The following is a 20,084-nucleotide window of genomic DNA, read 5'->3' on the forward strand; positions in this document are numbered from 1 at the left end:
ATTCAGGCCAAAGCGGTGTCCAGTACTGCATTAGGCCTGAGGTAGGGGGGGGCAGGAGCCGATCGGAATCGATCGGAGCCGTTCGGAAATGCTTGGAAATACTCCGTTCCCAAGCCTTTCCAAGGTTTGCTGCGGTCAGCTGTGCTGTCCTCGGGCCCTTCCAGCTGTTTCTGAGGCTCTCTGGCGCCCCCCACCTCTGGCTACATGCGGTATAGCATGCCATTGAAGTCAATGCGGAACTAATTATTTTCGTTTCCATTGACTTCAATGGAGAAACTCGCTTTGATATGCGAGTGCTTTGGATTACGAGCACTCTTCTGTAATGGATTATGCTCGTAATCTGAGGTTCCACTGTAATATTAAACTAAACAGTAAATTAAACAGTATGGCCTAGATTCACGTACCCCAGCGTTAGTGTGGGCGGGCGTAGCGTATGGTATTTACGCTACGCTCCGCAACTTAGAGAGGCAAGTGCTGTATTCACAAAGCACTTGCGTCCTAAGTTACGGCGGCGTAGTGTAAATGTACCGGCGCAAGCGCGCCTAATTTAAATTGGGAAGAGGTGTGCGTGTTTTATGCAAATAAAGCATGACCCCACGTAAATGATGTTTACGTGGACGTATCCCAGTGCGCATGCGTCGGATATGCCTAAGATACGTCGAACACTGCCTACGACGTGAACGTAACTTACACACAGCCCTATTCGCGTACGACTTACGCAAACAACGTAAAAAGATGCGCTTGTTCCGACGTCCATACTTTGCATGGGCTACGCCACCTAGAGACCTGCTTTATCTTTACGCCGGCGTATGTCTTACGTAAACGGCGTAACTAATTGCGACGGGCGTACGTACGTTCGTGAATCGGCGTATCTTGCTCATTTGCATATTCAACGCGGAAAACAACGGAAGCACCACCTAGCGGCCAGCGTAAATATGCACCCTAAGATAAGATGGCGTAGGAGACTTACGCCGCTCGTATCTTAGCCAAATTTAAGCGTATCTGGTTTCCAGAATACGCTTAAATATACGACCGCGCAGATTCGGACTTACAACGGCGTATCTACTGATACGCCGACGTAAGTCTCTGAGAATCTGGCCCTATGTGTTTAGTATCACTTTAAGTTGAGTGCAGCATGGGCAAGGTGTTGGGTATGTGGCCTGGAGGAGAGGAAGTGTGTTGAGCTTTCATCTGTACTGCAGCAGTGAGCATCATTTAGGTATCAATAGTTGGAAGGAACAGTTTTTTGCAATTTATGCCCGTACGCATGATCGGAAATTCCGACACCAAAAGTCCGATGTGAGCTTTTGAACAGAAATTCCGACTGTGTGTATGCTCCATCAAACTTTTGCTGTCGGAATTTATGCCAACAAAAGTTTGAGAGCTGGTGCTCAAATTTTCAGACGGAAAAAATTCCGATCGGAAAATTTGATCGTCTGTAGCAATTACGACGCGCAAAATTCTGACGTATGCCCAGAAACAATTTGACGCATGCTCGGAAGCATTGAACTTCATTTTCTTGGCTCGTCGTAGTGTTGTACGTCACCACGTTCTTGACGGACGAAAGTTCAGAGAGCTTTTGTGTGAACGTGTGTATGCAAGCCAAGCTTGAGCAGAATTCTGTCGGAAAGACCATCCAAGGTTTTTCCGACGGAAAATCCGATCGTGTGCATGGGGCATTAGTTTAGAAGTGTGTGCTGTTGTGGTAAGTACATTCATTATGCTATGTAAAAATCTGAGCTTTACTTGTGCTGATAGTGACATTTTCCACTTACCCAAGTCATATTTGCAATGGGCCAGATTCTCAGAAGAGTTACGACGGTGTATCTCAGGAAACACGGTCGTATCTCTGTTTTTGGCCCCGGGTATCTATGCGAGTGATTTCTAGAATCATTTTCGCATAGATACGGCCAAGATCCGACAGGTGTAAGTCACTTACACCGTCGGATCTTAGATGTAATGCGACGCCGGCCGCTAGGTGGCGTTTACGGTCAGTTCTCATTTGACTATGCAAATGAGCCTGATACGCCGATTCCCGAACGAATTTGCGCCGCGTCGTCTTCGTTTACGTCGTTTCCGTAAGTGTAAGGTTACCCCTGCTATATGAGGGGTAACCTTACGCCAGTCCGCCGTATGCCATGTTAAGTATGGCGTCGGGTCCGTGTCGGCTTTTTCCTTCGGTTACGTCGTTTTCCTAAGTCGTTCACGAATACGACTTTACATCAATGACGCTCACGTCGGCGTCATTGATGTTTTCCGTCGTGAGCTGGAGCATTCGCACTGGGCTTTTTTTCCGCCCGGCGCATGCGCAGTTCGATCGGCGCGGGGGCGCGCTTAATTTGAATACAAGCCGCCCCCTTTAAATTACGCGGCCATACGCCGGGCCATTTACACTACGCCGCCGCAAATTACGGAGCAAGTGTTTGGGGAATACGGCACTTGCTCCAGTACGTTGTGGCGGCGTAGTGTAAATAGCTTACGCGACGCCGCCGCAGGATGTACAGGAATCTGGCCCAATGTTTTTGTTTTCTTTTGTAACACAGTAGCTAAGGGCCAGATCCACAAAGAGGCGCCGTAACTTAACTATTCTGATTTAAGTTACACTGCCGCAAAATTTCTACCTAAGTGCCCGATCCACAAAGCACTTACCTAGAAATTTTCGGCTGTGTAACTTAAATCCGGCCGGCGCAAGGCGTTCCCAATTCAAATGGGGCGAGTCCCATTTAAATTAGGCGCGCTCCCGCGCCGGACGTACTGCGCATGCTCGTGACGTCATTTTCCCGACGGGCATAGCGCAAAATTATGTTACGCCGTGTTTTGTGAATCGCGCCGGGTAAAAAAAGTTGCGTCGGGGAAAAAAAAAGATACGGCGGGAAAAAAAAAATCAGCGTCGCTGCAAAGAAGGGTCTACTTTTACAAGGTGTAAACAGTTTACACTTTGTAAAAGCAGCCCTAATTTTACGATTGCAACTTACCGTATTTTTCGCCGTATAAGACGCAGTTTTTCTACTCCAAAAAACGGAGTGAAATGTCCCTGCGTCTTATATTGTGAATGCTGACAGTCACTGCACCCCCCTCCGTCGCCGCCGTGTCAGAATCCCTCTCTCATAGGAGAGAAGACAGGACATGTGATGCATTCCTAGCAGGGGCATACCAAGAGGGAGTGGGGGGAGACGTTTTGCACCCGGGTGTCAAAACATGGGGGATGTCAGTAGCAGTGCAATGGGGGTGCGCTCCGCACCTAGATCAGGTGTCACCCGCCAGAGGTGACACCATCCTGAAGGCAGTGAGAGCCTTTGCTGGGGTTTTTTTCAGCCGAACCCCCCCTCCCTTTCAGGGCCGTGGTCTAGTCCTGTCTGACTTCCTGCTCCTTCCCCCGCAGCTGCTGTGCTCTGAATATGTCACCACAACTAATTCCTAGCTGCTTCCTGGGTACATCTGAGAGCCAGCCAGCCAGCCGGGATTATAATGGCAGTGTCTTCCACTGCCTGAGGTGAGCTGTTGATAAGGGGGCGGGAGGTGTGAGCTGGCATGGTATCCATTGCTCATCACCTGAGCTAATGTGATAGAGGCTTAAGGTGTGTTTGTGTCTGCCCTGTCACCCTGAGCTGATCTGGGAAGGGGGGGAGGTTGCTGTGTCCACCACCACCACTAGATATAGTGTAGCTGAGCTGATTTGATAGGTGGGGTGGTATTGCTGTGTGTCCACCAACCACCTATAGTAGTAGTATAATATAAAATATTTTAGTACACCATTTGGTTCAGAAAATATTTTTTTTCTTGTTTTTCTCCTCTAAAACCTAGGTGCGTCTTATGGTCAGGTGCGTCTTATACGGCGAAAAATATGGTAAGTATTTACGGAGATTTCACGAAGCTAAACCGCTTCGTGGATCTCCGTAAGTGCTAATTTGCATACCCGAAGCGGCATTTCGACGAGAAATGCCCCCAGCGGCGGCTGCGGTACTGCATCCTAAGATCCGGCAGTGTAAGTCCCTTACACATGTCGGATCTTCTGTCTATCTATGAGAAACTGATTCTGTGGATCAGTTCCAAAAATAAAAACAGGGATACGCCGGCGTATCCCTTTTGAGGATCTGGCCCTAAATGCCTAATAAATCGTTTTCCATTCCTCAAACGTTCTGAAAATATTTTTTTGAGCACTGCCCATTAGAGATGGTCAGAACTTGTAAAATCAATAAACTTGAATGCACCGTTACACAATAAAATTATTTCCATGTTCCCTACATGAAATTCAAGTAAGTAGCAATCAGACAAAAAGATGAGCAATTTTCGTACATGCGACGGTTATTTTGCATCGATATCGATCTTTCATGGCTAATAGTCAGCTCTTGTATAGTTTCCCTAGAATGGACTGGCCAATTCCTATTTTCTTCATCCTATTTATTTACCTAGTTTATACACATGGCAGACCTCAGAATGAGATATCCTTAGCAGTAATGTTTTTGCAGCACCCAAATCAAAGTCTTCTGTGCTCCTTGTGTATATTGTGCCTTCACATACAAAAGAAGATGAATTTCCTTGCCTGGACAATTAGAGAGTAAAATTAGTTAATGTTAATGGATGACAGTACTTACCATTGGACTGATTTAGATGGAATGTACACTCTATGCACACTCTATGCAAACATTGCTTATAATAATCACATAATGTATAGTATATGTCATGCACCATGATAGATCTTCAGTCTTGGGTTGACTAGATGTAGCACCCTGATGTTTAGGCAGGGTTCCTCCTATTTTTTTTTTGCCAAGTGATAGTTTCCTTGGCCAATTGCTAGGAGGTCAACTGACTTCACCCTAATTCTGGAATTGCTGCACTGCTCTCTTTTGTCGCTAGGAGTCCGGGTACCTGGTGGGATTAGATAAGACAAGGGCATTGCAAGGACAGATTAGGAGTATATGGGGTATCTCAGCCTTGAGTCCCTTGACCTGCTGGGACAGCCTATTTATTTGGGTGGAGTCAGGTGATAGAAGTTCTAAGCCCAGGTTGCACAGAACTTCTATCAAGTTTTTATTACTGTCTGTGTCTCCGCTGGGAAATTTACCCTCTCTATGGGTCCTGGTGACCATTGTCACTGGAAGGGAAAGTGACGGGAATCCCAAACTTTTGAGTTGTCACTGGCACAGGCAGGGCGGTCTTTAAGATAGGGCAAAAGGGGAAGCTGCCCTGGGCCCTGTCATTGTTGTGGGGCCCAAAGCAGCTGCCTCATACTTGCCAACTATCCTAGTTTAAATTCCCTTGTCCCTTGAAGTTTTAGTCCTAGGCCGTGTCCTGATATCTCAGTGTGAAGTGCTGCTACTAATGCTGCCCAGCTCTGCCCTATTGTTGTGTACAGATGACTCACCTGCAGACCATGTGTTTACATGTAAATAACCATAATTCATAGGCAAATAACAGGAGCATTCATATGTAAATAGCAGCGTCTGGCGGCATTGATATGTAAATAAAGGCGGCATTCATATATATATCAGGCCCCTCTGCAGTGAGGAGATGATGTGCTGTAACCTCTAGAAACCAATCAGTGAGCAGTATTACTGTACAGTAATCTACAGCAACCAATCAACAAGCAGAAATCATATGCTGTAACCTCTAGCAACTAATCAGTGAGCTGTAATGTGTGCTGTAACCTCTAGCAACCAGTCAGTAAGTGGTAATGATATGCTGTAACCTCTGGCAACCAATCAAAATCACTCCCTGATCTGATACAGTAAACTGATTTTATGTCTAGCTGATATTTATTGTATGTCTCAGAGCGAGTGGAGAGCGAAATTGCATGGAGGGGGGCCCAAGAAAATTTTTGCCCAGGGTCCAATAAACATTAAAGATGACCCTGGGCATAGAAATGAATGAGAAATCTTCCAGTGGAGACACTTGTTCCAGTTACAACTGCCTAAGATAGGCATTCCCTTATTATGAAAATGGTGAGCCTACAGGACAGAAAGTGAACATATTTCCCTGCTATCCCTAAACATTCCCTGCTGTATCTAAAAGTAAAACAAAAAGTTTTGACTTTGGATATACATTTAGTGCCGGTTCACACATGGGCAGCTTCAAAGTTGTCCGACTCTGAAGCCGCCTCACAGAACGCGACTTCAGCAAGGCTTGCAAAACGACGTCTGTATAGAAATCAATGCAAGCCGCTCTGAAGTCACTCCAAATTAGTAAAGGAACCTTTTTCTAAGTCGGAGCGGCTTGAGTCTCTCCTATTAGAAAGGATCCATTGCAATGCATGGAGTGCGACTTGTAAGGTGGCCAAGTCGCCTGACAGGTCGCCCCCTAAGGTCGAGCCCTGCGAATCCACTGCGGGTTCCCACATTGCACCCAGTGTTGCCAACCGTCTGTATTTTATGGACAGTTCGTAAAAACGGGCACTTTTTTCCCTCATTCGTAAATGTTCATGGTTGCGGGAATATGCCAGTAAAAATAGCCGAGATCGGTTCGGCTTGAAACTTTGCTTGGAGATAGGAGGCAGGTGGTGATGGTGGCTGTGGTGGCACCGCAGAGGAGGATGGAGGCAGGGGAAAATGGAAGCAGGGGAGATTGAAGGCAGGGGGTGTTAGTGGCAGGGGGTAATTGGAGGCAGGGGGTGATGGTGGCACAGCTGAGGGGGATGGTGGCACCGCAGAGGGTGGGGGATGGAGACAGGGGTTGTTGGTGGCACCGCAGAGGGGGATGGAGGCAGGGGACGATAGAGGCAGGGGGTGATTGGAGGCAGGAGGCCTGGGGGAGATTGGAGGCAGGGGGGAGATTGGAGGCAGGAGGCCTGGGGGAGATGGAGGCAGGGGGAGATTGTGGCACCGCAGAAGGGGGTGAAGGCAGGGGGTGTTAGTGGCAGAGGGGGATGGAGGCAGGGGGTGATGTGATGTGTAAATTATTTGCCCTTATTATATTGAAAATAACAAAAATATGTTTTTTTACCTTAAAGTGGAGGTTCACCCAAAAAATAAATTTTTAACATAAGGCCCCGTACACACGACCAAACATGTATGCTGAAACTGGTCCGCGGACCAGTTTCAGCATACATGTTCGATCGTGTGTAGGCGCGAGCGGGCCGAATTCCAGCAAACATTTGCCCGCCGGGCCTTTTCCCAGCAGACAAATATTCCTGGACGTGTTTTAAAACCGTCTGCTGGAATCCTGCCCGCTTGGACATGTACGGTCGTCAGTACAGACCTACCGTACATGTCCGAGCGCCCGCCGTCCCTCGCATGCGTCGAATGACTTTGACGCATGCGTGGAAGCCTTTAAATGGCAGGCCCGCCCACGTCGCCGCGTCATCGTCGCGGCGACGACGTGGACACGCCCCGCGTATTGTTTACGCGCGGACTTCTGTACGATGGTTAGTACCGCCATCGTACAGAAGCCCTCTGGCAGGCATGTACGGTGAAAACGGTCCGACGGACCAGTTTCATCGTACATGTTTGCCCGTGTGTACCGGGCCTAACATTCAGCCGAGTTGTCCTAATGACTTTCACCGCCGCTTCCCGGTATGTTTTGTGCGGGACTGGGCATTTCTATCTGATTGACAGGCTTCCGACCGTCGCATACTGCGCGTCACGAGTTGCCGAAAGAAGCCGAACGTCGGTGCGCAGGCGCCGTATAGAGCCGCACCGACGTTCGGCTTCTTTTGGCAACCCGTGACACGCTGTATGCGACGGTCGGAAGCCTGTCAATCAGATAGGAACGCCCAGTCCCGAAGAAGACATACCCGGAAGCGGCGGTGAAAGTCGGTATGTACGGAAAAAATAAATTAAAAAAAACAGCCGATTGTCATTCGGACAATTTGGCTGAATGTAATGTTAAAAAATGATTTTGGGTGAACTCCCGCTTTAATATCTACCTTAAATCACATTGTTATTTGCCTAGTGTACTTGTTTGTAGCCTAAATACTGAACTTTGCATCTAAAAATTTAATTTAGTAACTTTTGTGAAATGCCAGTAAATTTCAATCTGGTAGGTTGGCAACACTGATCGCACCTGACTCGCAAAGGCAGTTCACACGGCCATATGCGAACTGCTGAAAGTGTCAATACAATGTTAATGACACCCCTATTTCAGCTCGCATATCGCACTGCAAACTGACAGTTTGGACATGAATTGGATTGCATGGGTGTGAACACCCATGCGTTCCGATTCTGGTGCGGACCAAAAAAAGGGTCCTGTGCAAGTTTGGTCCGAATGCGATGCAAATTCAGCCATACTTCCTGAATGTCTGAAATTGCATCGTGCGGACATCGCATGTGATTTGCTCTGCAGTGCAGTGCGAATCGCATGCAATCTCGCAGAGCGCACTAATGTGAACCGGCACAAACAGTTGCTGAACTATAAAGATTTATTTTTTTTGGGTCCGATGGGGTTAAAAACAAACACAAGTTTCTGCTTAGTTTTTTACATGTCACCACCTTAGTTTACATTTTGAAAATGTTACTTATTCCATTTATTCGCTCACCCATGATCCGATGTATAAGGTCTCACATTTCTGGTTCTCACAAAGCCCACACAGTTGGAGGTCACATTTCTTCCTACAAACCACTCCATGCATTCTATGTATGTGCTGACTGTCTCAATGATGTCTCCGTTCTGATAGGATATCTCATCTGGGACATCACTTTCGTAATTTATTACAGCTTCTGTCCAACCTACAGCTGATCAGATAGAATAGATATGTCAAATGGCACCAAAGAAATGAGAGCAATATCACTTGTAAAAAAATACCAAACAACCAGATTATATTCCATTCAACAGCCTGGCCCGGATTCACGTAGATCGGCGCATCTTTAGAGTGGCGTAGTGCATCTCATATGCGCTACGCCGACGTAACATAGAGAGGCAAGAACAGTATTCACAAAGCACTTGCTCCCTTTGTTGCGCTGGCATAACGTAAATTGACCGGCATAAGCCCGCCTAATTCAAAGTAGGAAGGTAGTGGGCGTGATCTAATAAAATGAAGCGTGACCCCATGTAAATGAAGGGCCGAATGAACGGTGCATGCGCGCGCATGCTCAGAATCACGTCGCATATACTCTCCCTAAGATACGACGGCTCAATGGCTACGACGTGAATGTAACCTACGCCCAGCCCCATTCACGTACGACTTACGTAAACTGCGTAAAATACGACGGCTGTTCCGTCGTCCATACCCTAACATGACTTACCCCTGCTTTATGAGGCTTAACTTTACGCCGAACGTACGCCTTACGTAAATGGCGTAGATTACTGCAACGGGAATAAGTATGTTCGTGAATCGGCGTATCTCGCTCATTTACATATTCAACGCGGAAAACAATGGAAGCACCCCTTGCAGACAACGTAAATATGCGCTCAAGATACGACGGCGTAGGAGACTTACATCGGTCGGATGAAGCCAAAATTCAGGCGTATCTAGCTTTAAGAATCAGGCGCATAGATACGACAGCGCATCCGTGCACTTACACGGCGTGCACTTACGCGGCGTATATAAAGATACGTCGGCGTAAGTGCTTTCTGAATCCGGGCCCCTGTCTGAAATTGGACCTTTAAACTTATTAAAAATTTGATCTCCAGAAAAACATACCAGATAAAAATTTATGAATGTCTCATTAAAAGATAAACTAACCAAACCAGCATTTGCTGCACTATTCAACTTCAATTCAAATGCTTCCCCTGCAGTACTCTTTTCTGTTGCTAGATGTCTTCAGTCTGATGGTCATTCAAACTACTTCCTCTGAGCCAAGGTTGTCTTTGACCCATCCCAGTCAGTGATTAAGCAGTGAAAGGAGAATCAGCACAGTGATAAGCTCATCTTGCTGTCAGCTTTCTCTTCCTATCAGAATTCTTCTTGTCAGCCATAGGGGTGTGCACAGAGTGTGTCGGTGTGCCTGGGCACACCCTAATCACCCTGTGCAGTGCCAATTTCCCGTCGTTTTCCCTGACGAGATTCTTGGCAAGAATCTCTTGCCGCCCAAGTGTACACACTGACCTTTCAAAAGAACCGCGGTTCTCTTGAAAGGAAAGAACGCGCTGACGTCATTGAAAACCGGTCGTGTGTACGAGGTTTTACACTGCTTGTATTCTCAAAATACATTTAGTGGTCTAATAGTGGTTACAGAACTGCATTGATTTATGTTTTTTTAATCCATCTGCAGTTCATTATCAAGTCCTTTGTAAAAACGAGTACTCTAAATACCTCTTTAGAGCTGTCTTGAGGCCGGTCATGTGACTCGCGGCCGCTTTACAGCTCCGAGACATCGCTTCTGCGGGAGGTCACATGCTCTCCCCGGCTGATGTCACCCTTCTATACCAGTACACCACTTGTTTAAAGAACCCCCCTAGAAATGGAAATTTGCTGTATTGGAACCGATCACATGAGCTGTGTCCTGCATGTACTTTTGTATAATAAAAACTGTTCTTTCTGCCTGGAAACTGTAGATTGTCCATAGCAACCAAAAAGTGTCCCTTTATGTCAAAAGTGCTTTTAGAGCAGCTAGAAAACAGCGATAATAAATTATAATCACTTGCAGAATTGAGCGATAGCGATTTGTGGGGAAATTCGTCATAAAAAAATAAAAGTAATGCCAGCGACAATTCTGCAACTGAGCAAATTTCTGTGTTTTTGATTTGATTACATTATTGAATAATTTTTATTATAATTATATTATTATTTGTAATAATTATTTATTTATTTATTATATTATAATTTATGATTTTGTTTTTCAAACTTTATCATGCCTGGGATGTCTACTAGACTGTGATTTGGACAGATTTAAGTGAGTTATTCCTAAGAATTACAGGCCTACAATACAAAACGCCAACTTTCCATGCAAAATAATGGTAACGCTTTCAGCACCTAAAATCTGACATATTCATACCGCCAGGGAGGTTAAAGGAACCTATTTAGAAAATAAAAAACAAACCTTTACAACTCCTTTAAGGTAAAAACATTTGACTTCAGAACCATTTTAAAATAAGAAAAAAAATGATTGACATAAGCTTACCTATTTGGTTTCTCAGCTCTGATTTCCCAAAATCTACAAGGTCTGAACCTACATTTGCTCTCAAGAACCACCTAAAACACGGTTAAAGAAATAACAAATGAACACAAAGCAAAAAATGGAGCAAAAATATTTACCAAAAAAGGAAGCTAATATTGTTGTTGGCTATAGGTAACAGATTTATGTAAATCACTCCCATACTATGCACAATATGTTATTTGGTGGTACCACCCAAAATACACACATCCATTTAACTATATTGCAAAGCTGGAGGTCACTTTAATTAGGTTTACACATTCTTTGAACAGACTGAAATGTTTAACTTACGTATATTCTTATACTAAGGTTAATAAGTAATTGAAGGTTTTCTACATTGTACTTTAATTGCAAAGAGTGGAAAGGAAGGAAGGAAGACAGCTACCTACTGATGAAATGGACAGAGAGGTTCAGCTTCTGTGGAAAGTCCACTGTCTTCAGCAGAGGAATCTGGCTGGGTCCACCCTGCTGTGTGTCGCTGAGCTGCCGGGCTCGACTCAATTATCTGAACTTTGTTATCAACAACAGTGGCTTGTCGTATACACTTGTCAGCGCAAAGGGTGAAATAAATCCCTGAGCAAAAGAAAATGAATAGGTTAAAATTTGATATGACCTTAATTCCAGAGAGGTTTGCATTCTAAAACATTGACTGCTTTTGCATCACAGATCACTTTAGAGATAACCAATCTCTAATTTAACCACTTGCTGACCAGCCGCCATCATTATACTGCGGCAGGTCAGTACGCCCCCCCGGAAACCGTCGTAGCTCTACGTCGGTCCCTTTAAGTGGGATAGCAGGCAGCAGGGGTGCCAATGCTCGTGGCCGGCAGTCGCGATAACTGCCGGCCAGGCGTGATCCTGGGCACGAGAGGCAGAACAGAGACGTGTGTGTGTAAACACACACAACAAATCCCTGTTCTGTTCTGTAAGGAGAGAGAGATCGTGAGTTCCTACAAGCTGGGAACCACGATCTGTCATCTCCTATAGTAAGTCCCATCCCCCACAGTTAGAACACACACATAGGGAACACAGTTAACCCCTTGATCGCCCCCTAGTGTTAACCCCTTCCCTGTCAGAGACCTAATCATCCAATTCTCCCTGCATCGGTCTATGTGGTTACAGCTTTGCAACCTCCCTCCCGAAGGGTGGACTATTCCTGACATCATCAAGCCCATAGACCTGCTCTGGATGAGAAGACGTCAGGAACAGTCCACAGCTAGATCGTGGGGGAGCAATGTTTACAAGTGGAGAGGAAGAGTGGGTGAGCATACAGCCTTCTCCTCTCGCCTTGACAAAAGTGTGGGTACAGCCCCACTGCACAGGATTTTTTTTTTTTTATGGCCAGAGTTGGGCTTTTACTCAAAGACGTCCCTTTTACTGCTCTCAGCCTCCTCAAAATCTCCAAATTCCTTATTTTTTTTGCTGTTGTGACATGACTTCCTGTTAGGCCTCGTACACACGGCCGAGTTTCTCGGCAAAAAACAGCAAGAAGCTTGCTGGGTTTTTTTTTTTTGGGCCAAAAAGAAAGCATGTCTTCTTTTTCCTCGACGGCAATGGGAAAATTTGGCTCGCCGAGATCCTCGGTGGCTTCACAAGGAACTTGACGAGCAAAACGATGTGTTTCGCCCGTCGAGTTCCTCGGACGTGTGTACGAGGCTTTAGAGGTTCTCCATGGTCCCACTTTATGAAGGAACATAGCTACCCTCTCCTGCTCACTCCAACGATTGACTAGGGATTTGTGTACATGACCACAACTAAAAAGGAAAAGGGGGTAAAAGAGAAGCTCTGGAGTGCATAGAGGACTTTACAAGAATGATAGTGTCCTCAGAACATCAGACTACCAGCAACACAATGGGGTTTATTTACGAAAAGGCAATTCCACTTTGCACTATAAGTGCACTGCAAGTGTACTTGGAAGTGCAGTCGCTGTAAATCCGAGGGGGACATGCAATGTAAATGAAAAACAGCATTTTAGCTTGCAAATGATTGGATGATAAAATCAGCAGAGCTTCCCCTCATATCAGATCTACCCCTCAGACTTACAACAACCGCACTTTCAAGTGGATTTGCCTTTCATAAATAACCCCCATAAGGACGACTGTTGTACCACTTGCATAGCCAGACACAGAATACCCTTTCTGGGTGTATGCATTTCACAGCCTAATTTGAATTCCTAACTTGACAATGCATTTCAAAGACAGATCCATTTGAAGTAATAATTTTCTTTTAGGTGGAAAGTGATAGGGGAACCAATTTTCCAGATGTACCTCCCTGGCTTCCCAATCCTTTTTCTGTGCCCCTTGTTTCGGTGATGATCCAATGGCACACAAACAATATCAGACCAATGGATAATGATAAATTAACCTCCCTGGTGGTAAACCCGAGCGTGACTCGGGGTTGGTTTTCAATGCTAAAATCGGTATCCCCGAGTCACGCTCGGGGTGGACGTGCAGCGGCGCGGCTTACCTTTCGCTGGATCCACAGGCAAATTACTCACCTTGTCCCTGGATCCAGCGATGCCACCCCGCTGTGTGAGCGAGCGGGACCTCCTCGCTCGATTCACAGTCCCCGTGTGCCGCCGATCTCCGTTCCCTGCGACGTTACGACGCACGGGAGCGGAGAATGGCGCCAAATTCAAAAAAGTAAACAAACACAATACATACAGTATACTGTAATCTTATAGATTACAGTACTGTATGTAAAAAATACACACCCCCCTTGTCCCTAGTGGTCTGCCCAGTGCCCTACATGTACTTTTATAAAAATAAAAAATGTCATTTCTGCCTAAAAACTGTAGATTGTCCAAAAGTGTCCCTTTATGTCAAAAATGGTTTTAGATCAGCTAGAAAACAGAGATAATAAATTATAATCACTTGCAGAAATGTGCGATAGCGATTTGTGGGGAAATTCGTCATAAAAAAAAAAAAATAATGATAGTGACAATTCTGCAACTGAGCAAATTTCAGTGATTTTGATTTGATTACATTATTGAATAATTTTTATTATAATTATATTATTATTTGTTATAATTATTTATAATTATTTATTATATTATAATTTATAATTTTGTTTTAAAAAAAAAATCATACCCGGGATGCCTACAAGACTCTTGTTTGGTCAGATTTAAGTGAGTTATTTCTAAAAATTACAGGCCTACAGTATAAAACGCCAAATTTCCTTGCAAAATAATTGTACCGCTTCCAGACAGAATCATACCGCCAGGGAGGTTAACAGCATTGTGCTCCTGGGATCTTTTGTATGGAATTCCTATGGTTTCAAGATATACATTTTTTACTGCATTAGAAAATCACGCACAATACAGAAAGTACCAAAGCAATTTACTAACCTTCATCCATTAGTAGACCTTTATAAATGTGGTTTAGGGATTCCTCATTAACCAGAACTTGAATTCCAGCACCTTCATCCTCTAATGAGGTCAGCCAAAAAGTCTGGTCCAAAAATATGTTTTCCATACAGTGATTCAAGAAGCCTGTATTAATGGGGTTTGAAACAAGCAGAGTCTTTTATAGAACATAGAAACATTTACCATAGACTGTTTCTGATCCCCTCCATGGACTGTATCTACCTGGAAATTGACCTCCCATAACCATCTTGTAAAAAAAATTGGAATGCAATCTTCATGTCAATTATAAGTTTCAGAGGACTAAAATCAATCCCTCTCCTGTGAACATTGCAAATTTTTGGAGCAGTAAAATCAGAATTCACCGGGAGATTGTGAAGCTAGCGTTTTTCACCCCTTGACTTAAGCCTCGTACACACTACTAGATTAGGTCGGAGCCGACAGCTCAGGTCAGTGATCACAATGCAATATTAATGCATTGCTCTGTACAATATTGTTGCACAGAGCAGGCAAGTATAACATCTATGTTACCGTAATTAAAAAAATATGTCTGCCTTTATAACCACTTTACCTGCTAGTAGCTTGTTAAAAGTGGCAACCAATGCAAATGTTAAGATCTAGGTTTACCATTCCAAAATTTTAACTCAAGGGTGCTTTAATAGAAATCTTAACAGAAATCTTCTTGAAGCTTACTGAAACCCTTGAAGATACCTTGTAAAAGCTTGCTGGACACACTCATTAAGGCTGCTTTCACACTGAGGCGCTTTGCAGGTGCTATTGCGCTAAAAAAAGCGCCTGCAAAGCGCCCTGAAAGAGCTGCTCCTTTAAATCCAGTGTGAAAGCCTGAGGGCTTTCACACTGGAGCGTTGCCCTGGCAGGACAGTAAAAAAATGTCCTGCCAGCCGCATCTTTGAGGCACTGTAGGAGCGGTGAACATACCGCTCCTACAGCGCCCCTGTCCATTGAAATCAATGGGGTAGCGCCACCAAAACGCTGCAACGCAGCGTTTTTGCAGGCAGGTTTAACCCTTTTTCGGCCGCTAGCGGGTGTTAAAACTGCACCAGATTTTGCACCATACCGTTTTAGTAAATAACTTCCACTGCTCTTCTACGAGATGAAGCTAGTTTGCACGTGACCTGCAGGTCGGACAGGGGAATACTTCCCACTGTGGTATTGTATTCTAACAGTGGGGAGCCTTCTTCACCATAAGAATACAATGATCAGTGTTGCCAGCTATAGTCTGATATAGTTGATAAATCAACTTGTGTACAACCAGTTTTCTCATACATGAATCAAAATTCCACTGGTCCCTATTTCAATCTATATGTGGCTGGCTTAGTAGACAGTGGTGTACACAAGATTGAACTGCAACTGGTCAGAGCATGATGTCATAAACATATAATTGTTGGTTCAAGGCATAGTTGAAATTATATTGTTCCATTTAGATGTGGAATATAGAGTTTCATGCCTCCTTCATTTTGAATGTCTAGATTAATGATGGCGAACCTTGGCACCCCAGATGTTTTTCAACCACATTTTCCATGATGCTCATGCACTCGTAGTTGAGAATCATGGGAAATGTAGTTCCAAAACATCTGGGGTGCCAAGGTTCACCATCAGTGGTCTAGATAATCAGGATTATATAGACAAAAAAAAGAGATAGATATAATTACCAAGTGAGTAATAGGTGAAGAATTTCCAGATCTCCTCAAACGTTCGGAAGGTCACAGTTATTAGATCTTTATCACTCTCAATAGACAACAGCCGTGCTGATAGCTCCTGGAAAAAAAAAAACAACCAGCATTCACTCAATAATGCTTGTTCCCTGTGATGACACACGCAGTATTGGAAGGCAAAGACAGCCAGGCAACTAGCATTCTTAAGCCTCGTACACACGAGAAACTCGAAAGAATCCATCAATAAACTTGGTGGCAGAGCTTTTTTGCAGAGGAAACCAGTCGTGTGTACGTTTTTCATCGAGGAAACTGTCGAGGAACTCGACGAGAAAAAAAGAGAACAAGTTCTCTTTTTCCTCGATGGGAGTCTCAATTTCCTCGTCGTGTTTCTCGTCAGGCTGGTTTTCGACGAGAAACTCGAGCGTGTGTGACTAAGAAACCCTTGCATGCTCAGAATAAAGAATGAGACGGGAGAAAAAGTAGCATTTGTAATGGAGAACACATTTTTGCACTCTGTAACAGACTGAAAAGTGCAAATCGTCTCCGACCAAACTTTTACTTAACACGCAGTAACATGAGATTAGCAAAAGCAGCCCCAAGGGTTGTGCCAGTGGAATCAAACTTCCCCTGCCGTTGTATGTGTTGTACGTCACCGCGTTTGAGAACGAGGAGATTTTGTCTTGACCGTGTGTACGCAAAGCAATCTTGTCGAGTTCCTCGACAAGCCTAACAAGGAACTCGTCGAGGAAAACGATGTGTCTCGCCCGACGAGTTTCTCGGTCGTGTGTACGAGGCCTTAGAAGAAGCTTAGTAATGGCAGTCCTGTATTTTTTGTGCAAGAACAGACTTTAGTCCACTCCAGTACTAATCCAGTAAATAATCCAGTACTTGACTGTGATTTCCATTTACTTTTGCATTTGCATTTATTTTTGTAATATTTATTACTTGTATTCCTCACCTGGTTGGCGGCACACACGCTTGACACCATCTGAACCAAATAGGTTTATCTTGGTCTCATCAGACCACAGGACATGGTTCCAGAAAACCATGTCCTTAGTCTGCTTGCCTTAAGCAAACTGTTTGCCGGCTTTCTTGTGCATCATCTTTAGAAGAGGCTTCTGGGATGACAGCCATGCAGACCAATTTGATGCAGTGTGCAGCGTATGGTCTGAGCACTGATAGGCTGATCCCTTCAACCTCTGCAGCAATGCTGGCAGCACTCATACGTCTATTTCCCAAAGACCACCTTTGTATATGACGATGAGCACATGCACTCAACTTCTTTGGCGAGGCCTGTTCTGAATGGAACCTGTCCTGTTAAACTGCTGTATGGTCTTGGCCACCATGCTGCACCTTATTTTCAGGGTCTTGGCCATTGGCAATCTTCTTATAGCCTAGGCCATCTTTATGTAGAGCAACAATTCTTTTTTTCAGATCCTCAGAGAGTTCTTTGCCATGAGGTGTCATGTTGAACTTCCAGTGACCAGTATGAGAGAGTGAGAGCGATAACACCAAATTTAACACACCCACTACCCATTCACTCCTGAGACCTTGTAACACTAAAAAGTCACATGGCACCAGGAAGGGAAAATGGCTAATTGGGTCCAATTTGGACATTTTCACTTAGGGGTTTACTCGCTTTTGTTGCCAGCGGTTTAGACATTAATGGCTGTGTGTTGAGATATTTTGAGGGGACAGCAAATATACACTTATACAAGCTGTACACTCACTACTTTACATTGTAGCAAAGTGTAATTTCTTTAGTGTTGTCACATAAAAAAATATAATAAAATATTTACAAAAATGTGAGGGGTGTACTGTGTGAGATACTGTGTGTGTGTGTGTGTGTATATATATATATATATATATATATATATATATATATATATATACACACATACACATATATATACACATATACACACACACACGTGCGCGAGCCTGAAAATATACATATATATATATATATATATATATATATATATATATATTTATTTACACAGAGTCCTAATTAGAACCTTCAGGGCCACAGTGCAAGAAACCATAAAGGGCCCCTAGCCCTTCCCCCTCCAAGCCCGAGACGCATTACTCCCATTGCGGGGCCCTTTATTATAGTTCCCTTTCATATGTTCTGCAGTGGACCCCTTTCCTGCTGTCTTGGCCCCCATGGTGGCGGAATGTCAGGGCCTGGTTGCAAGTACAACCTTTGTGACCCTGGTAGTTCCGCCACTGGTGCTAGCAGTTCTTTTTATTATTTTTAATATTTTTTAATTACTATTTCAAAATAATTTTAGGAGCCCCCGTAGGGTGTCTTTGGTGAAATATCAGGGGTCTAAACAGACCTCTGATGCTTCACCTTTGAGACAAAGAAAGGAGATTGTCCTCAATCTCCATCTCTGCAGCCTCAGCTGAACAAAAGGAATGGACAGGAATAGCTCCGTAAAGAGCTTCCTCTTTATTCACAAACCGAGACATAGTAAACACAGTTTATTATGCTTGAGTTATGAATATCCATTCAGAAAAGGAAGGGGCTGGTAAATGACATGGACATGGACAATGAGGAGGACCAGGAAAAGGAGGGGCAGCCGGACTGGCTGCATATAGAGGAACCAATCTATCCATTTTCCTCCTGCAGACGCTGAATGCCTGTGGGGGGGAGAGGAGGAGAAACAGGCTTTCAGCGACTGCAAGAGGAAAATGGAGGGCATTAGCTCTTATGTCTGCAGGCAACAGTGAAGCATGATGGAGGTTCCTTGCATGTTTGCAGCAGCATTTCTACTAACGGAGTTGATGATTTGGTCAGGATCAGTGGTGGCGTCAATGCTGAGAACTATCTTTAGCGTAAAGAAGTGTCCTGGAAGTAATGGTTTGGCCCCCACAGTGCCCTGATCTCAACATCGTGGAGTCTGGGGTTACATGATGAGACATAAGGATCAGCTGACAATCACAGAAGATCTGTGGTTAAATCTCCAAGATGTTTGGAACAACCTACCTGCTGAGTTATTTCAAAAACTGTGTGCAAGTGTACCTAGAAGAATTGATGCTGTTTTTAAGACAAATGGCGATCACTCCAAATATTGATTAGATTTCTCTTCTGTTCATTTACAGTATTTTCTATTTTGTTAATTGATAAAAATAGACTATTAACACTTCTATTTCTAAAAGCATTCTTAAATTTACAGCATTTATTCTACACCTACCTAAAACTTTTGCACAGAACTGTATATTGTGGAAAGTGTTACAACCTGGCACAAGAAATGCAAAGGTATGTTTGCTGTTCATTGATTGACAAATAGATTTCTGTCCAAGATAAAGCAGACTGAAATTTGGAGACAGTGATACTAGTTACAGCCTGACACACACAATAAATTCACAATAGGTCTTTAGAATCCATTCAGAGCAATGCTTCCCCCAAAAAATGATATCATTTATATTATATCATATAGCACTATGTATTTATATATGCCAATATTTTGGAACAATACAGGTTATTACATTACCTGTGCCAGTATCCATTAACAAAGTTCACCTTGTATTTTGAAATGTATCACATACAGGTGCATCTCATAAAATTAGAATATCATCAAAAGGTTCATTTATTTTAAGTAATTCAGTTCAAAAATCAAAACTTATATATTTTATATATATGCATTGCACACAGAGGGATATATTTAAAACATGTATTTATTTTAATTTTGATGATTATAGCTTACAACTAGTGAAGACCCAAGATTCAGTGTCTCAGAAAATTTTAATATTACATAAGAACAATAAAAAAAAAAGGATTTTTAATACAGAAATGTTGGCTTACAGAAATGTATGTCCATGTAGAGTATAGTATGCACTCAATATTTGGTCGGGGCTCCTTTTGCATGAATTACTGCATCAATGCAACGTGGCATGGAGGTGATCAGCATGTGCCACTGCTGAGGTGTTATGGAAGCCCAGGTTGCTTTGATTTCAGCTTCTCTGCATTGTTGGGTCTGGTGTCTATCATCTTCCTCTTGACAATACCTTTCA

General features: G+C 43.9%; 1 protein-coding gene across 2 annotated transcripts in view; it reads right to left on the reverse strand.

Moving 5' to 3' along the window:
- Window positions 1-20,084, reverse strand: part of SH3TC1 (SH3 domain and tetratricopeptide repeats 1) — a 117,470-nt gene that overhangs the window by 44,149 nt on the left and 53,237 nt on the right. For both annotated transcript variants that reach the window (XM_040335368.1, XM_040335369.1), the window contains exons 5-10: window positions 16,062-16,167; window positions 14,374-14,517; window positions 11,417-11,600; window positions 10,995-11,065; window positions 8,471-8,666; window positions 4,410-4,543 (exon numbers count right to left, since the gene is read on the reverse strand). In XM_040335368.1, the coding sequence (XP_040191302.1) occupies window positions 4,410-4,543; window positions 8,471-8,666; window positions 10,995-11,065; window positions 11,417-11,600; window positions 14,374-14,517; window positions 16,062-16,167 (835 nt within the window). The remainder of the gene's footprint in view (window positions 1-4,409; window positions 4,544-8,470; window positions 8,667-10,994; window positions 11,066-11,416; window positions 11,601-14,373; window positions 14,518-16,061; window positions 16,168-20,084) is intronic.

Source organism: Rana temporaria, chromosome 1 (assembly GCF_905171775.1).
Source record: "Rana temporaria chromosome 1, aRanTem1.1, whole genome shotgun sequence".
NCBI lineage: Eukaryota > Metazoa > Chordata > Amphibia > Anura > Ranidae > Rana > Rana temporaria.